At 46.2% G+C, this 20174-nt stretch overlaps 1 protein-coding gene across 1 annotated transcript in view; it reads right to left on the bottom strand.

The window, feature by feature from the left end:
* ADAMTSL3 (ADAMTS like 3) overlaps positions 1 to 20174 on the bottom strand; it is a 333594-nt gene that overhangs the window by 60141 nt on the left and 253279 nt on the right. Inside the window, exons 20-21 of the mRNA XM_040642874.1 lie at positions 14591 to 14744; positions 602 to 1673 (exon numbers count right to left, since the gene is read on the bottom strand). Coding sequence (XP_040498808.1) covers positions 602 to 1673; positions 14591 to 14744 — 1226 coding nt within the window. The remainder of the gene's footprint in view (positions 1 to 601; positions 1674 to 14590; positions 14745 to 20174) is intronic.

Here is a 20174-nt window from a genome sequence, read left to right as displayed (position 1 = left end):
ACAGAAAAGTACATCAGATACTCAATCTTTCTACTAAGGCTGTTATTTGTGTGATACCCAAACACCCTTGGCAGTGTTCAAGAGATAGGGTCCCTGGTTCCGGATGGCCGTGAATTGGGATTCTGTCTCTCAGTGACCTCATCAGAAAACTATTAATCCCTGCCCTGCCAACTCTCGGGGCCGACATGAACTCCAAGGAGATACCACATCTCCTAGCTATAGAAGGGCACGGTAAATAAATTCTGGTTTGCAGTTCCTACACGGTGTGGGATTACTGCAAGGATGATGACTTTTTTGAGGCCTTATATGGATTTCATTTTTAAATGTGAAGTGCTCTGCCAAGAGAGAGGCTCTACATGCTGAAACTCAGTCTGACCGTACCCAGTCTTGGTAACGATGGGGATGGTATGGTTTAATTTTTAAAATTCCAGTGCGTATGTGAAAAACACACCCTGACATTTTTTTTTGTTAAGTCTCTTTCCTAAAGAATCCTGTTGGAAACACATTCTCAGGAGAAGGAATTTGAAAGTCTTTTCAAGAAAACTGGAATGCCCATTAAGAAGGTATGACGCCGTGAACACTGTATTCTCCTTTTACTTACTTTTCTGAGGGTTGCAACAAAGCCCCATCCTTGGTCCATGTATACGTGGCCTGACTGGGGGTAACGAGCTCACACAGTATATTGATGACCTCCGTCCTCTTTGTAATGTACACTGTATTTCCGATCCTTGAATTTATTGTTTTATTAAACGAAATGGAGGTGGGCTGGCTTTGCCTCATGAGCACAGGTCCCTTTGGCTTAAAGGTCAGCTTGCCTGAGTTCTCCACATCGGGGCTTTGCGGCATCCTTCCTGTTTCCCCCCTCAGCTGTGCGGCGGGAGGCACCCCCTCCTGGACGGCCCTCCACGGCGCGTGTGCAGGCTGCACCCTGGCTAACTCGGCCACCAGCTGATAGATCACCTGCGACGCCAGGTCATCACTGACCTCTCCGGTTTCCATGAGCTGACTCATGTTTCTGATCAGTTCATCGAACTGGGCCGTATCCATGCTATACGCTCCGTGTTTAACTGCTGCTTCAAACTGCTTGTTCTTGAACTCCCAGGAGTTGGTGTTTCCTGCAGAATTCCTGCACGGGCCCAACAGAGCCCTCAAGAAAGGCTGCTTATCAATTTGGCCGTCCTCCGGATAAAGCTCATTTTTGTTACCCCACAGCTGCCTCATTTTCTGCCACGTGGCTCCCAAGCTATTGGCTTCCTTGTGGTCCATCCCCGGTGACTCCTGCGTGTGCTCTCCGAGCGCCGGGGGCGCAATGAGCCGGTTGTCTGTGCCGATGAGCTTGAGAACCGCGTTTTCCTGCGCGGAGCCGGCCACGCAGCGGTACGTGCCGATATCCGGGGTTGCGAGGCTGTGGATTTTTAGGGAGCCCGACTTGGTGATGCCCAGCCGTTTGGAGTTCTGCAAACAATGGCCGTCCTTCTCCCACTGGATCAGGGATTTCTGGAATCGTCGTACTGGGCATTTAATAATCACCGACGTGTTGGGCAGCAAATAGGCCCTGCTACCGATGGTCAGGTTAATGCGTTTCTCTTCCCTCGTCTGAATGTAGACCCTCTGGACACCAAGGATCTGGGGCCCCTGCTCCCCAGGTTTTGTCTTCATCTCTGGCTTCATTTCTGCAGGGGGAAAAAAGGAAAGAAAATACGAACAAGTATCTCAATAATATACACTTTCTGACAGCAGTCTTCCAAGGCCGATGCAAGTCAACAAATGTATCTTTTTTCCTCTTTTAAAAGAGCTGACGATGGAATATCCCTCAGCCACCAGGAAGGATGAATACCTGCCATTTACATCAACGTGGATGGAACTAGAGGGTATTATGCTGAGTGAAATAAATCAGAGAAAGACAATTCTCATATGGTTTCACTCATACGTGGAATATTAGCGTGAAGGATCATAGGGGAAGGGAGGGGAAACTGAATGGGAAGAAATCAGAGAGGGACACAAAGCATGAGAGACTCTTGACTCTGGGAAACCAACAGAGGGTTGTGGAAAGGGCAGTGGGTAGGGGGATGGGGTAACTGGGTGATGGGCATGAAGGAGGGCACGTGATGGGATGAGCACTGGGTATCACGCAACTAATGAACCACTGAACACTACATCAAAACTAACAGTGCAGTATACGTTGGCTAACTGAATTTAAAGAAACAGCTGACAATGAAAAGATAAATAACGGTACACCATATATCCACAGGTTGGGCTAAATTTCACAACTATCTAGTAGTTCAGCATTGAATGGAAATTTGAATGAACGGCATAAAATGTATACATTATTTTGCAAAGCCCTGGCTTGGGAAGATGTGAGGTGATGTGTTTCTATCAGTAAGGGGCCTCTGCCATGCACGTCCTAACCATTGCCATACCGTAACACGCCTGTGCTGTGTGCTGGAGGCCCCAAGTATCAGACACCCCCTTACTGATACCGCTCAGCCAGAGGCACAGCATCTCTGGGGCACAAAGCAAGAGTGGAGAAGTGAGCGAAAGCATCTGGAGGGTCTGGAGGTGAGGACGAGGCGGTTAAAGGCAGCAGATAACCAGAGCGAGTCAGTCAAACCAGCAGGGCCTAAAGAAGCATGTGATCTCGGAAGAAAGGGAGAACAGGCACTTTGTAACCAGACAAGTCTGAGTTTGGATCTTGGCTCTGCCCCTTGGACAAGTCCCCTGCTCTCCCTGAGCCTCAGTCTCCCCACCTAGGAAATGCGGGTAATGCTAGTGCCTTCATCCGGGGAGTATGAAAGTTCGGCTGGACGTTTACACCACATGCACGCACAGTAGTGGGCACACAACACGCTCTCACACACGGCCGCTGCGACCCCGAGAGCTGGCAACGGGCGGTCCGGCCAGCAACAGCAGGGCGTTCCGAGAGGAAGTGAGAGACAGGGTTGGCTCTAGCTTGTTCCTGGATGTGGGCTCCAGGAATGGCCTCGGCCCCAAGAGGATGCACCTTAGGTCTCTCCTCCGGGAGAGGAACCTGCACGAAGGCCTTGCTGTGTCCCAGGGTGATTCTGAAGGGAGGCATGGATGGGTGGAAACCTGGTCCCTCTTTGATGATACACTTAGGTCCACAGGGACAGGGAGGACCCGGAAGCAGCGTGCGGTGACAGAAGGGAGAGAGACTGGACTCCTATTGAAGATATTCCTAGATTCAAACGGTCGTGGGATCAGGGCCTCATTACCTCGGAGGATCCCGGTTATAGGTCCTGCGGGTTGAAGCACTCGCAGGGGTACAGCAGGAGAAGAATCAGACTGAGTCTCCACTTAGACGGCCCTCTCAGGCCCGCAGCAGCAGCTATGGTGTGTCTACTGACACCCTGGTTTTCCAGAATAACTCCTGGAGTCCTCTTGGGTGGCTCATGAGCCCCCTAGGGTCTAGCTGCTTGCTGGCGTGCAGTGGTACCAGTGCATTCAGGAAAACAACAGAGGTGAACCCACAATTTCCACAGAAGATGTTCTTGGTGAAGGACATGCGTAAGGAGTTGGCCTGCAGATTCCGCAGACACGTGATGGGTGGGTCAGGACTACTGTCCTGGGTCTTGCCCGCGGATGCTGCTCAGCTCGTCTCTAAGTGGAGCTGGATGACTGGCCACACACACGCCCTTCCCTGTTGGGTACAGTCTGCGGGGGATGTCAAGCTCACCCTCAGCGCCTGAGGCATACAGATCTTCTTTCCGTTGGCGGCATACAAGGTTGAACGTACTGTTGCCTGTTCAAAAGCAGGCAGAAAATGTATGGATTCGCTGGCAAAGGTACAGTTTATCCATTATTATAGGCAGACATGCGATCCGAAATACTTGGCAATGTGCATAGCAAGGGTGTGCAGACAGAGGCGGTTTACCAACCATCTGAGAAGTATTTCCATATTTTTTTTCTTTTTGAGAGAGAGAGAGAGAATCTTAAGCAGGCTCCGCACTGATGCAGGGCTCCATTTCCCAACCTTAAGATCATGACCTGAGCGGCAATCAAGAGTCAGACGCTTAACTGACTGAGCCACCCAGACGCCCCAAGTACGTCCATATTTTAACAACCAGTATACTGAACCAGAGGTTCAGTATCCACTAAAGCAGCGGCTCTCAAACTTCGCTGCCTGTTAGAAGCACCTGTATTATTATTTGTTAATCTCAATGCCTTGGGTCCCATCCCCAGAAATTCTGACTTACGGGGTGTGGCCTGGGCACGGGAGTTTGGTTAAGCTCTCCGGGTGTCTGAAATATGCAGCAAAGCTTGAGAAGTCCTGCCCCCAGGTGTACCACTGGATTAAACCAAGTCAGCAGAGAAAGGTGGTCCTGACCCCATTTCTTTTACTGAAAGACAACGTGATTGGATGTCACCGGTCAAGAGAGAAGGGAGAATAAGAAATCGGCATCTGTGTTCTCTGTGCGAACCCCGCCAAAGTCTGTTCAGCATGTGGTGTCTTCTGGAAGAAGACCGAAGGAGGATTTCTTTCTGGCCTCGGCCTCGGGAATCATCATACCCTGAGTACTTAGTTCGTTTCCAATGCACGCCAAACTGGGTCACTGACCAGGTTGCTTTTTCAAGATCGCTGTTATGCTGGCAAGTTCAGAGCCAAGTCTGTGTCCACACGTAAGAGGAGTGTACAATTCAAGACAGAATCATGTATTCACCCTGTTTGTCTTCCTTTCTTATTCCTTACCTACTTCTCATTTCACTTACCTGGTTGCACCTTAATAACACTTTGAAGTGGCCTCTCGTTGTCACAAGGCAGGGTATGTGTGCCTGTGTGTACATTCACACACATGAGCATGGTATCCACACAGACATGTGCACATCCCCCTACACAGATCACTCACGATTCTTTACAAGTATTTAGGGGAACACCCTGTCTGGTCATTGGTCCCTTGGTGGCCGACAATGGAAAGATGGACGTGCATGTGGATAGCTTCAAAATCACAATGTAAGCGGGGCCAAACTCAGGTTTTTGAATTTATGCAACTGAGGCATGTGAGGAGACAGCCTATTTCAGGGTAGCCATGCTGCGAAAGATGAGGTCATAGCTGGAACATTCCTGCACTTACTGGGATGCAGAAGCCTACGTGGGCAATGAAGCACACTGGTCTAGCTGAATGGTTCAGGCTGGGGATGACCTGAGGCCAGTATAGGCCCACATAACATCCCGATGCCCTAAAAGCAATCATGGACATGGGTTCTAATTACCATTAGGTCCACTGGTAGCCAGATGTTTCTCAGTTAAGCCCGAGGCTTAAGCTAGATGGGGCCCTGACTCCTTCCAAGGCAGCCTGAGGAGTCTAAAGGTGATGGGCAGTGTTCAGCCTTGGCAAGGAAGCTGCCCAACTGGCTGGGTGAGCCACATGAGAGGCCATCTGCTCCTTCTGGCTACATGCCCATTCACTGGAAGGTCAGCCCTGTGACCCTGGATGGCTCCATTCCCAACCCTGCTTTCGCGAGTGCTCATGCTGGGTACAGAGCAGGTGAGCTAGCAGGTGTGCCTGGGGAGTGATCTGGAATTCAGGCTCTGCCAGGCTGCCAGGTTCCACAGGTTGGACCAATTCCTCTCTTGGGACTCCTGTGGGCTCCTTTGGAGAAGTGCCTAGAGCATGACATCATTGGACACATTTCTTAGGCAAGAACTGGTCTGGTTTCGGGTGACTGCCTCCTCCTGCCCCTAGACAATGCCCCCAGACTACAGCACTGGCTAAGCCTGATTAGGGAGGGCATCCTCTACTCTGCAGAGAGTGGCCAGGTACCTCTGGCCTCCTCCTGAAGGGGCGGCGGGCCGTGCAAGGGTACCGACCCATCCCTCCACCTCTTCCGCTGTGCTGGATATGAGAAATGCCACATCTTCCAGCTTTTCTAGAAAATGAAAAGATCTTTCTTCCAGAGGTCCTCCTTCTGGCCCCTCTGCCAGCCTGCCCTACCCAGCAGACGCCAGCCCTGGGACCCCGAGGCTGTTTACAGCAATTGCGTCTCTGCTCCTTGCTTGTTTGTGTCCTGCCTTAATTCCAATCCTGTCCCTGCCATCGCTGTAAGCCTTGGTGCCAGGCCAGCTTTCTGGCCCAAGCCATCTGGGCTGGATATTTACACTTGGTCTCGCCAGCATATGCCTCCGGCTACACCCGAACGGGCTTCTGCTGCGATGCCACCTCTAAGCCTTCCTAGAACCCTGCTGCAATCCCAGCGCCATCAGAATCCATCCCCACGGGGGGCTGCTGGGCTGGCGCTGGCTCCCGTTCCCTCCACTAGCGCTGAAGAGCCGGCACGCTCATTTGGAGCTCAATCAAGAACCTGGGCACGTTGGACTCTCTCCAGACTCCACTGAGGGTAGAAGCAGGGGAGCTGAGGGGGGACGCAGGGGTGCTGCAGGTAGGAGCTGCTAAATGAGCCCTGACGGCCCAGCGGCCCCAGGGAAGACGGCTAATGTAAATGCCACGTCAGCCTGACAATGGCTTCTGCTTATTGCTTCTCGGGCACTTTCCAACCAAACGCCATCTGGCTTCTGCTCACAGCTCCCCACTAAACGCTCTCTGGGAAAGGCCACCCATGGTCCGTCCCCCCTAGTGACAAATACAAACTCTCCCTTCCGTGTTCTTACGTGGCCATTCTAGACATACGGCACCCTTAATCACCCACTTCTCGAAGAAGTCCCTCCGCTCAAGTGTTTTAACCCTCACCAGGTCCTTTCCAGCCACCGCTCACTGACGCTGCATGGCGCGCTGCGGCTACCCCTCCGGTGTCGCGCTTGGCTACTTTCTTTTCCTGCTCCGACCTTTTCCTGGGATGACCTTGCGGGTGTGATGAGCAACTCGGAGCTGTCTAGCTTGTCTGGTCTACTTTATCTGGTCTGGTCTAGCAGGTCTAGTCTATCAGCCTAGTTTATTTGGTCTAATTTACCTGGTCTAGTTTATGAAGTCTAATTTATCTGTCTAGTTTACCTAGTCTAGTTTATCTACTCGAATTCATCAAGTCTAGTTTATCTAGTCTAGTTTAGCAGTCTAGTTTATCTGGTCTAGTTTATCTGTGTAGTTTAGCTAGTTTAGTTTAGCTATCTAGTTTATCTGCCTAGTTTATCTAGTCTATCTGTGTAGGTTACCTGGCCTACTTTACCTGGCTTAGTTTATCATTCTAGTTTACCTGGTCCAGTTTACCTGGCCTAGTTTATCTAGTCTAGTTTACCTGGTCCAGTTTATCTGGCTTAGTTTACCTAGTCTAGTTTATCTGTCTAGATTATCTGGCCTATTTTATCTGTCTAGATTATCTGGTCTAGTTTATTGGTCTAGTTTATCATTCTAGTTTACCTGGTCTAGTTTATCTGTCTAGTTTATCAGGTCTAGTTTACCTGGTCCAGTTTATCTGCTCTGGTTTATCTAGTCTAGTTTATCTGTCTAGTTTATTTGGTCTAGTTTACCTGGCCTAGTTTATCTAGTTTATCTGGTCCAGTTTATCTGGCTTAGTTTACCTAGTCTAGTTTATCTGTCTAGATTATCTGGCCTATTTTATCTGTCTAGATTATCTGGTCTAGTTTATTGGTCTAGTTTATCATTCTAGTTTACCTGGTCTAGTTTATCTGTCTAGTTTATCAGGTCTAGTTTACCTGGTCCAGTTTATCTGCCCTGGTTTATCTAGTCTAGTTTATCTGTCTAGTTTATTTGGTCTAGTTTACCTGGCCTAGTTTATCTAGTCTAGTTTATCTGGTCTAGTTTATCTGGTCTAGTTTATTTTATCTAGTTTATCTGGTCCAGTTTATCTTATCTAGTTTATCAGTCTAGTTTATCTGGTCCAGTTTATCTTGCCTAGTTTATCTAGTCTAGTTTATCTGGTCTAGTTTATCTTGTCTAGTCTATCTTGTCAAGTTTTCCTGGTCCAGTTAACCAGGTTGAGTTTGCCTAGTTTATCTGATCCAGTTTACCTGATCCAATTTATCTAGCCCACTTTACCTGATCCAGTTTATTTGGCCTAGCTTATCTAATCTAGTTTATCTGGTCTAGTTTACCTGGTCTAGTTTATGAAGTCTAATCTATCTATTTTATCTAGTCTAGTTTATCTAACCAAATTTATCAAATCCAGTTTATCAAGTCTAGTTTATCTAGCTTATCTGGTCTGGTTTATTAGGTTTAGTTTATCTGTTTAGTTTATCTGCCTACTTTATCTGCCTAGTTTATCTAGTCTGTTTATCTGTCTATTTTACCTGGCCTAGTTTATCATTCTAGTTTACCTGGTCTAGTTTACCTGGTCCAGTTTATCTGGCCTAGTTTATCTAGTCTAGTTTATCTGTCTAGTTTATCAGTTCTAGTTTATCTAGTTTAGTTTATCTGTCTAGTTTATCTGTCTAGTCTGGACCTCTCTCTGGGGCTCCAGACCTAATTATTCACTGCTTATCAGAAATCTCTTTTTGGTACTTAAAGTTTAAAATATTATAATCAAAAACCATTATGTCTGCCTCCCACCCCATCCCAAGTATCCTCCTCTTCCTATATTCCCTGAGTTAATGGCATCACTTTCTCACAACTACCCCAAGCCAGAAAGCAGAAAATCATTGTGATTCCTCCCAGTCCGGTAGTGTGCTGGCCCTACCTCTCATTGGCTCTCAGGTCAGTGAGATTGTGAGTACCTGTCCCCAACTCTGCATTCAACATGTCACGTTGGTCACCTGTAGCTGGCCGTGATGGGAGTACTTACACCACAGAAATCAGCAAAGATAACCAATAGTAGCTACCCTCCCTCCTCACCACCCCTCTGCCCCAGAGCTTGTTGTTAAACACGTACAAGCACACCCCGTCCCTGTCCCTTAGCTCCCAGCTCGAGGTGCTTAGGCAGGATAGCCAAAACATTGTGAGAATCCACCGCCAAGCTCTCTCACTGATATTGCCACAGCCCCTCACCCAGACTCCCAGCCTGTACCTTTGCATTTATCCAGTGTATCCGTACAGCTGTCAGAGCAAATAAAACAAAATAAAATCTCGGGGCGCCTGGGTGGCTCAGTTGTTAAGCGTCTGCCTTTGGCTCAGGGCGTGATCCCAGTGTTCTGGGATCGAGCCCCACATCAGGCTCCTCCCCTGGGAGCCTGCTTCTTCCTCTCCCACTCCCCCTACTTGTGTTCCCTCTCTCGCTGGCTGTCTCTCTCTCTCTCTGTCAAATAAATAGATAAATAAAATCTTTAAAAAAAATAAAATAAAAAAAATAAAAAAAATAAAAAAATAAAATCTGACTGTGTCATCTCCTTCTTGGATAAAATCAAAACTCCTAAACATGGAGTCCTAATATTCTCCATAACTAAGTTTTCAAGCTTTCCCTTTTGTCATAACCTTGAACCTATGTTCTAATCCCATGGTATTTCTGGTGGTTTCTCTGGACATAGGACTCCATTTGACATGCTTTACCTCTGTCCACACTGCCCTCTTCTCCCAGATTCTCCTGTGTCCTCCTCCATGTGAGCCTGGGGAATGGATACTTATCTCCCAGAACTCTGCCCAAGGGATCCTCCTCTGTGAAACTTTTCCTGATGTCCCCCTCCCCCAGGGCATCAGCTACTGCCTCCTGCCTCCTGTCATGGCACCCATGGCACTTACCATTCTGCCTTGTTTATATATATTTCTCTGCCACTGGACTCTGATATCTCAGAAACAAGAGAATGCATCTTTTCCATTTTGGATCGCAACATCTAAAACACAGTAGCACTTGGTGAACGAATGCAGAAAGAATTAATAAGGAAATGGTATCATCTGACACTGAAAACTCTGTAGGTCTAGGCAGAGAGATCATCTCTACCCTTAGGGCACAGCATAGCGCCTGGTACAGAGTGAAGTCTTACTCTTTATTGAATGAATAAATGAATGAATGAGCATATGCCATTGGATGCTGTAGGACTGATGATCCAATCCCAAGAGGGGTGCTGCCAAGATGGGCCCGGTTTCCAAGGGCTGCAGCTATGTCAGGCAGGGTGGGTGTCCCTGGAAGCTAAGAAGCTACAGGGAGCGTGGAGGCAGGGGCTATATTCTCTTCTGAAGTGTAAGGTGTGTGGAGGAGGTGGGAGAGCTGATGAGGCAGATGTGGGGCTGGAGCCAAGAGCCAGACCAAGAGCTGCAGAGAAGTCAGTATGCTCAAGATAACCAGGCAAGGGGATGAAGCATATCTTTTCCTGACATTTCAATCACACAGTGCATGCCTGGGTGCCTCCCCTCCCCAACCATCTTGATCTCAGTACTTGGACAAAAAATAAGAATTATTCACCAAAACTCAGAAACCAAAGCCTAGAACTATAATTCAAAAAATCTAAAATCAGGGTGCCTGGATGGCTCAGTCGTTAGGTGTCTGCCTTCGGCTCAGGTCAGGATCCCAGGGTCCTGGGATCGAGCCCTGCATCAGACTCTCTGCTCACTGGGGAACCTGCTTCTCCCTCTCCTTCTGCCTGCTGCTCCCCTGCTTGTGCTCTCTGTCAAATAAATAAATACAATCTTTAAAAAAATTCTTTTTAATCTAAAATAAACACTACATTTCTGTTTTGGTTTTGTTTTTTATTCTTCAGCTCCCTGATTAGAAACCAAGCCAAGTAGGGACGCCTGGGTGGCACAGTCGGTTAAGTGTCTGACTCTTGGTTTTGGCTCAGGTTTGATCTCAGGGTCATGAGATCAAGCCCCACGTTGGACTCTGAACTCAGCACAGAGTCTGTGCTTCTCTCCCTCTGCGCCTCTCGCCTGTGCGCCCTCTCTCTAATAAATCTTAAAAACCAAAAAAGAAACCAAGACTGGTAGACTTCTAGCAATAATCTGAAGACAATTCAGGTCTGACATATTTGAAAAGCATTTCTATGGGTATAAGTCATTGTGATAAGCACTTCTGGGGGCCTATGTGGAGAGAAGTCCAGGACTACTGCGAACCTACCCCATACAATCTCCGGCCCTCGTGGGACACAAGATACAGCACAAGTTGCTCTATGACATTTTAATCTATCTTAAAGCTATAACAGGAATTAAAAGGATGGCATTAAAAATAACTAATAATTTTGAGGCTTTAGCACATGCCTGGCATTGTTTCTAAGTGCTCAGAACAATCCTATGAGGTAGATACAATGACTATTCCCATTTTACAGAGGAGAAAATTAAGGCTGGCAGAGATTAAGTAACTTGCCTAATGTCACAGGATGAGGGATTGGAACAACTGGGATTGTAACTTAAGGACTTAGCTTAGCCACAAGGTTGTACTACCTTCCAGAGATTAATACAACCAAGAAAGATTATTGGGGAAGGCAGTGTTAGTGCTGGTCTTTCAGGAGTAAGAAGAACGTCAGTAGCTAGATATGGCGGGAGAAGGAATTCAAGCAAGGGGTCAATGTCTGCCATGGGCGGAAGGCAGGGAATGGAGGGGAGATGCAGACAGGGGTAGAACTGGACCGTGTGGTACTGAAGACATCTCTCCCACCCGCCCTCCACCCCACTGCACATCAAAATGGTCAGAATGAAAACCAGCAACACTCACTCTTCCAAACAGGATGGGTTTTACTTAAACCCCAGGCACCAGGTAGAAAGCTTATCTAGAAGTGGATGCTTGGGAGAGACTAACGATCACAGCACAAGTGGGCTGGGTCTTTCTTGTCTTCAGACCCCCTTCAGTAATGCAGGGGTCAGGCCCAGACATTTCCCGCCTGGGGAGCAGATGGGGCAGGCAGAAGTGAGGTGAAGGGGACAGGAAAGTCACAGGACATTATGCCATACAAGCCTTGATAGTCCCAGTGCAATGAAAGACAAGTGCACCAACAGAGAAGGGAATCAGAGCTACCATGGTGAATTTTTAGGGGATTCTTAGGAAATAGGGAAAAACACGCGATGCCCTGGTAAATCAGATAGCATGAACATGAAGGACGTCTAATCAGCATAGTGATATTATTTCCTTCAGTGAATCCCAGTCGCTCAGGCCAGGGAGCCAAAAGCCAAACAAGTATCAGCTGAAAAGTAATACCAGGGCTGAAGTGAGCAGGTGATCAAGGCAGGGAGTGAAGGAAGGGCAAGCGGGTCTACAGCGAGGCTCTCACCACGCGAGCAGCAGTGAGATGGGGGTAGGGGTGGGGGAGGGAGAGCAGGAAGCTACTGCTGAGGACCATGTCTGAGCAAACGTGTCCACGCCAGGGTGATGGGGCAGGGGTCAATGAAGTCAGCGATGGCAGAAGATGGGAATATCGGGGTGTTAGAAAGGTCACGGACACGGCTGTCAGTTTTCGGTAGAGAAGAACGGCCTTGGTGGTAGTATGAGCTGGAGAACGGCAGCTGGTGTCTGTGGGTCCACACGTGAGGCACTGGAAGGTTTGTGGAAGGCAGCGGTAATGCTGAGTGCATGATGGCAGTGGGGAAACGGTGTGAGACAGCAGGGGTCGGGAGGATGTGTGAACGCCAAGTGCGTTGCTTGGCTCTATGATACGGCGGTGGGGAGAAGAGGGTGCCACATCCCAGTGCAAAGGGAGAAGCCAAATTTCAGCCAGCAAGGGCCACTGAGCAAAGGTGATGGCATGAGCCAGGANNACAGCAGGAATGGAGGCCCCACTGGGGGTGATCTGGCCGGGCCGGGAGTAGGTGTTCCCCTCTCTTCTCTGCTTCCACGACCCACATGTTTGGCAAGCTAGGGAATGGGGTGGGGAGAGAAGAAATATGACTGGCTTTTTTTCTTGTTTTTTTGCCCTCCCTAAAGCTTATAATTTTACTCCCTTCTCCACTGCATGCAGTAAGAGTTTATCATTTCATCCGCACCACCTTGCATACCCTGATAACCGCGATGTATTTCCGCATGCTATTTGTGACTCTGGAGGACGCTCCAGGACCCCTTTAACCTCACTCTCCTTGAACGCAGTTTACAGTCCCGGTGCACTGCTAGGCAACCATCCACAGTGAATAAAAACCAGAGAGATAAGCATGTTGAGGCATGACACGGTGCCACATGCCACAGGCATTCTTGAACTCCAGGACACAAGGAAACTTGGAATCTCCAATTTTTGGAATCTCAAGACTTTGGAAATGTGTTCTCGAAGAATTCCCAGGGAAAAAAGTTGACGTTGTCCATGAATCAGCACAAAGAGGCGGCTAAGCGCGAGGACTCGGGAATCGGACGGACCGGTGGTCTAACAGGCCAAGGTGTCCAACTGGCAGCTACAGATCTTTGGTCAAGTCTCGTACGTTCTCTAAGTCTTGGGTTTCTCATCTCTCAATGGGGATAATATCTGTCTCACAAATAGCTGGGGACTAAAGGACTCAATGCATGCAAGGAGCTTCACACAAGAAGTGCAATAAATAGTCAAAAACATGCTGCTTTTTTTTAAGTTATAAGTGTTTTCTTTCTTTCTTTCTTTCTTTCTTTCTTTCTTTCTTTCTTTCTTTCTTTCTTTTCTTTTCTTTTCTTTTCTTTCTTTCTTCTTTTTTTTACTTTGTTTCATGAATTTCTCCAGGAAAGTTGTTGGTAAATTTTGATTTTATATCTCGGGTTCTTTTTCCTTAAGCAGCATTAACATAATAGTTCATTTCTGATTTTTGTTTTCTTACCCTAACCTCAGGAGGGTACCTGAGATACTCAATGTTACTTTACAGGTGAATAAAGACCGTGAACAGCAAAGCAGGAGACAGACCCAGAAGCTGTTCAGTCCTAGTACACCTTTCCCCTAGCTCTGAACCCCACCTCCCCCCCAGTACTCTGCTGCCTTAGTTTCTTTCTTTCTTTTTTAAAATTTTATTTATTTATTTGAGACACAGAGAGCATGACTGGGAGAGAGGGGCAGACAGAGAGGGAGAAGCAGGCTCCCCACTGAGCAGGGAGCCCGACACAGGACTCGATGCCAGAACCCCTAGATCATGACCTAAGCCGGAGGCAGACGCTTAACCGACTGAGCCACCCAAGCGCCCCTCTGCTGCCTTATTTTCATGTGTTGTCACCCCCCACATGAAACACACATGCATATGTGCAAACATATATTCTGTCACGTACACTGAAAATAAACAGGAGTCCGACATGCATATTACCTTTCGGATATCATGAAGCCATACGATTAACTCCTTATACGAAGCTTGTTATTTAGAATTAATTGAAGAAGCGCCCAAACTACCATTTTTGAGAACCCAATGATAATTTCTGTTTTCATCCTTGCTGGTTGTAGCTTATACACAAGAACAGATACCCGAATGCTTAAAACTACGTAGCTCTTCTACTCTTACTGGAATGGACCCAAATGCAGCATTGGCGAAGTAAACTGGATAGTAGTTTGGCTTAAGCTCTACAAGGAATACTCCCGAATTGTAAGAGGAAGAAATCCTGGTCACGTGAAGGACAGAGGGAAGTCTAAATGCAAGTGAGGGAGCCTAACAGATGCATTTGTTAAGTTGGGTGGACATTTCTTAACACTGACTTTCCTTCGAACGGTATCTTATATTCCATATTCTACTGGTGGCTGTTTCGAACGATTCTGAGTTCTTCTTGACCTGCTTTACCTACAGATTAGCAATGTGCTGCTTTATGGGAAATAAAGCCATCGGACGAGAGGAACAGAATGAGCATATCCGCTGGAGCATGGCCTGTACATACTTACTACTGCACGCAGACATCTGGCAAGACCTTACAAGAGGGGGCCCTGGAAGGTCCCGGCACATCGTCTCACTGAGGGGGACGCGCCGGCCTTTGGCTGTCAGCCTCTGACACACCTGCTTTCTCCGCTGGGTTCCAACACCACAACTGACGGAACACTGCAACGAGAATTGTGCACCTGTCACATGGAGCGTCTGCAGACAACGCAGCCAACAGCCAAGTCTCCGACGGCACAACGAGAGGGGTCCCACGTGTGGCTGTGCCAGTACGTGAGCCACTGCCTACGCTCGAACCCCTCTTCTTTCTTATTGATAATTCGTTTTTTTAATTTGAGTATACACGACACACAATGTTACATTAGTTTCAGGCATACAACACAGAGATTGGACAAGTCTATGTGGTACTCAGTGCTCACTGCGGTCAGTGCCGTCCCCACCTGTCACCACACAACATCGTTACGGTATTACTGCTTGTCTTCCCCACACCATATTTTTCATCTCTGTGACTTGTCTTTTTTTTTTTTTTTGGACTTATCTTTTATAATACAGGGAGTTCCCTCCCCTCTTTCCTCCTCTCTGAGACAGTAATTAATGTCCAGTAATTTACTGTTACGGGGATTTTTTTGGCAATGTCATTGATAACTGATTTATTTTTTAGCTATTTACTTATATAGTAAGATGACTGTGCTTAAAAAAAAAAAAAGATACACACCCACGACCAAGACTTCAAGAAACAGAAAAGTACTATTTTTAAAAACCACTCAAATTACTTTACATAAAATAACAAATATTTGATCATCAGTGTGTGCATAACATCGATATTTGATAATCATTGTGTGTACACGCAATTTTAATTTAAAAATGTAATGCAGTTTTATTAGGTATATTAGAAAAAAGGGAAGTAAAGTAGAATTAAAGGACTTGTTGAACATCCGAGTTGGTTTTTTTTGCCATAACAATTAATTTCCTAAAGAATCCTATAATGTTAAGAAAACTGAAGAAGCCAACAGGGGATTTAGATGGTGGTTTTTAATGACATGCATTGACTTAGGAGAGAAGGCACTGGCCCCTGCTAAGAAGGACGAGGACATAAGACCATTCAGTCCTCCCACCCCTCTCCCGAACCTCCAGTTAGCCTCCGGGTGATACCACTTAGGTGATGTCAGGATTTCTGATATTTACAGTCTGTTCTGAGATGCGACTGCTGATTAGCCCTAACCCTGCACGTAACTGAACTCATTACTCACTTTCCATCGTTTTCGTCAGCGTCTGCGTGTTTATGCGGAGTCATCTTGGCCCTGCAGGATTTTGGCGATGGGCTTACGGACACGTATTCTCTGACCACCTCTCCGTTGTCTTTTTTTTTTTTTCATTTATTTTTAATTTTTTATTTGAATTCAATTTAATTAACATATAGAGTATTATTAATTTCAGAGGTAGAGGTTAGTGATTCATCAGTGTTATATAACACCAGTGCTCATCACATCACGTGCCCTCCTCAATGCCCATCCCCCAGCTACCCCATCCCACCACCCACCTCCCCTCCAGCAACCCTCAGTTTGTTTCCTGTGATTAAGAGTCTCTTATGGTTTGTCTCCCTCCGATTTCATCTTGTTTTGATTTTCCTTCCTTTCCCCTATGTCTATCTGTTTTGTTTCTTAAATTCCACATATGAGTGAGATCATATGATAATTGTCTTTCTCTGACTGGTTTATTTTGCTTAGCATAACACCCTCTAGTTCCATCCACACCGATGTAAATGGTAAGTATTCATCCTTTCTGATGGCTGAGTCATATTCCATTGTCTACATATACCACTTCTTCTTTATCCATTCATCTATCAATGGTGAGCTGGGCTCTTTCCATAGTTTGGCTATTGTGGACATTGCTGCTACAAACATTGGGGTGCAGGTGCCCCTTCAGATCACTATGTTGGTATCCTTTGGGTAAATACCCAGTAGTGTAATTGCTGGATCGTAGGGTAGCTCTATTTTCAATTTTTTGAGGACCCTCCATATTGTTTTCCAGAGTGGCTGCACCAGCTTGCATTCCCACCAGCAATGTAAGAGGGTTCCCCTTTCTCCACATCTTCGCCATCATCTGTTGTTTCCAGAGTTGTTGATTTTAGCCATTCTGACAGGTGTGCGGTGAGATCTCTGTGGTTTTGATTTGTATTTCCCTGATGCCTTTCTACATGAAGAACACCAAAAGGAGCAGATACTTGGGTCAGACTTTCTTTCTCTTCGAACCACGCAGACCCTCTTCCACTGTCTTCGAGGATGCTACTGTGAAGATGTGTGTGGCCAAACGGGGAGTTTCTGTTGTGTATCTGTTTGCCCTTTCTGCTCAGACGCCTGTGGGCTCTTTCTTTACCCATGAAGTCCTGCACCGTCGGCAGGCTATGTCACACTGGGTCATATTATCTGGGCACATGGTATGCCGTTATGATGTACAGACCAAAGCTTTTATCAAAGAAAGTTTTAATTATTATTTGTTATTAATAAATTCCCCTTTATTATCTCTGAATATTTTTCTCTTTCATTTTCTGTGCCATTTGTTCTGTTCTTTTCACAAAGGCCAATGCGCTCGGGTTGGCCTCCTCTCTGCCTTCCACACCCATCGCTGCCTCTGGAAACCAGCATGCATCTGTGCTCTTTCCCTTACACGGAGATGGGGCATCCCAGCCTGTACACGTCTCTGTGTTCTGTCATTTTCTTTAATTTTGTTGTGGTCTGTAATCCGTGTATTTTTTTTTTTTTTGCCCCTCACTGTTGCAGTTGTCTTCTCCTTTTGTTGACTTACAATCTCTTTCTGAGCTCAAACCTCATTCTAAAGCTACTTTCCCTCCAGACACCATGACCATACTTTCCTTGGGAATACAGAGCCTATCTGTTGGAAGAATTCCCTGGGTAATAGCTTTGTGATATTACCATCGTTCCTGTGACTCTTGCTCACTCTTCTTTTCCCTGCACCCTGACGTCCTCCTTCTCCTTCTCCGTGCCCCGCCTGCCTGCCGCTGCTGTGTTGGTTTTCTGCTGGAGCTGAGTGCAGCTGTGTGCGAACAACGTAGGCAGCGAATGAGCAAGGGCAGCTTACATCTGGGGTGTGCAACACTCTGGCACCACGTCTTCATTTCTGTTGCCCACATGTCTGTTCAGCTCTTGGCATTCGAGTGGCTGGTGTGACTCAGAGAAGAGCGTCTTCCACAACTGGCTCACTGTGGAATAATGCAGCAACTGCAGCCCCTTCTTCCCACCACTTCATCCCTGGCAGCCTTCCTTGGCTGGGAGGCCCACAAATGCCATGTCTCCTTCGGCGCCACCTGCCCCGCGGCTCCGTGGGGACATTCTCAGGGCAGCTCACGGTTGAGCCCTCGTCTGCCCTCTGTCATCACAGGACCGTTGAAGAGACCTTGGAGGACTGTCGCACGTCGCCCTAGGGAGATCTACACTGCACTCGGTGCCCGAGGGATGCTTGCCAGCTCCCAGCCTTCCCCTCTCATTCTGGCCCAGACCTTACGGTCTTTGGCAGGTGTGCTCCATGATTTATAGTTTGGGATTCTGGCCATTTCATTGTTTACTGAAGACAGAGTGTTCCCGCTTCTTGTGTTCTCCTTGTGGGTTTTTTGTTGGATTTCAAAGGAGAGGAATGGAATTTTTAAAAAAATCCTTTATTGTCATCTTTAACAGAAAGCCCTGAACTATTAACATTTTTCAGTATGGAGAAAAGCTTTTTGTAAGCTTTTGAACAAATAACTTAAAATTACCATTTATCAAATTATTATTTATTTGTTTAGCCAAGTCAAATCATCATCTAGGAGTTTCCCATGTAATAAAAATTAATGTCTTTTTTTCTTTTTAAAGATGTATGTATGTATGTATGTATTTGGGGGGGAGAGAGAATCTTTTTTTTTTTTAATGATTTTTCATTATATTATGTTAGTCACCATACGGGAGAGAGAATCTTAAGCAGACTCCCTGCTGAGTGCAGAGCCCAGCATGGGGCTCGATCCAGGACCTGGAGATCATGACCTGAGCCAAAATCAAGAGTCAGCTGCCCAAACAACTGAAGCACCCAGGCGCCCCAAAAATTAACGTCAACTTTTTAATTTTACTTCACATAACAGTGAGTTACACAATTGCCAGTCTCTACTCATAAGCCATTTCTAATGATAAGTATATGATTTTTTTTCTCATTATGAACAGGAGCATCATTCGTAAGCCGCCTCTCTGGATGGAGGTCTTACATGACCTTGTGTCACTCAGACGTAGGGTGCCATTAGAGAATGTTCCCAACTCAGAAAGAAAGGATGTAACCAAATCAGTGCCATTAATTACAATTCACAAAGCAGCAACCTTATCCAAAGCTTCTACTGTTTTTTCTACAGAAATCTGGTAGATTCCTTTGGAAGAGCTCGGGGGAACAAGAGACCCTGAGTTTTTGCAACTTTGCAATAATTTGTCTGTGATCTTTACACTTGAAGGTCACCTTGGCAGTATATAACATCCTTGGCGCACATTTTCCTTCTTGTATTTTACTAAATATGTTGTTCCATTGCTTTCTAGTATGAAGTGGTCTTGTCGAGAAGTCTGATGCTAATCCGATTTTCTTGCCCTAGTAAGTGACTGAGACTTTTTGTCTGGATACACAAACACATTTTCCCTTATCTTTAAAATCCAGTAATTTAGCAGAAGATGTCTCAATATTGGCTGTGTTGGGTCCATTTTCCCAGGGCTGTGGTGTGCCCTTTCAATATTGTGATTGATGTTACATGGTGATTTTATTTATAGTCTCGTTCTGTTGTTTTGGTTTTCTTTTCTCGGGATTCTATTAATATTTACACGTTGGATTTTTTTCTCTTTCATATCTGTTATTTTTACTTGAATTCTTTCTATATCTCTTTGATTATTTTCAATTTCCTCCTTTCTTTCATTTCTCTTATCACGCTTCTTTCTAGTTTACTCTCCACTTGTGAAGTTTTCCCATAAGTTGTCTGGTTCTCTCCTGAACCATGTCAGCTCTTTCTGTTCACATCCCCGTTAACTATTCACCTCATTTCTGGGGTTTTCTGTTTCCAATTTGTTTCTATGTATTTCTTAATTTCTTTTAGCTCATTTCAAAAGAGTAAGTAATATTTTCACCTGCCAAATTTTCATGACATTGCTATGTTACTGACACTTTTATCTTACAGTAGCTTTGTATGGGGCTTGCTGATGCTCCTATTTAAATAGTTATTTTTCTGAACTTTTAGGAAAATGTAAAGAGGTGGCAGTGTTTCAAGGTCATTTTCACTGTTCCCTCTTCTGGTGTTGAGAAGTATTCAACAGTTTGGCCACAGTTCTAAGACTCATATCTTCTGGACTCTTCTGCTCCCAGAGGTCCAAGCATCCCTTCCCTTCCCCTCTGTGTCCTTTCTCAGCTTGGATTATGGTTGTGGCAGGTCAGCTGGGTACTTCTTCAGCTCTTAGGGATGTGCGTTCACCTTGTGCTTTCCAATCTTTTTTTTAATGTTTTATTATGTTATGTTAGTCACCATACAGTACATCATTAGCTCTTGACGTAGTGTTCCATGATCATTGTTTGCGTATA

This window comes from Ursus maritimus, unplaced genomic scaffold (assembly GCF_017311325.1).
Source record: "Ursus maritimus isolate PB19 unplaced genomic scaffold, ASM1731132v1 scaffold_27, whole genome shotgun sequence".
Lineage (NCBI taxonomy): Eukaryota > Metazoa > Chordata > Mammalia > Carnivora > Ursidae > Ursus > Ursus maritimus.
This window is presented reverse-complemented; position numbering and strand designations above follow the sequence as displayed.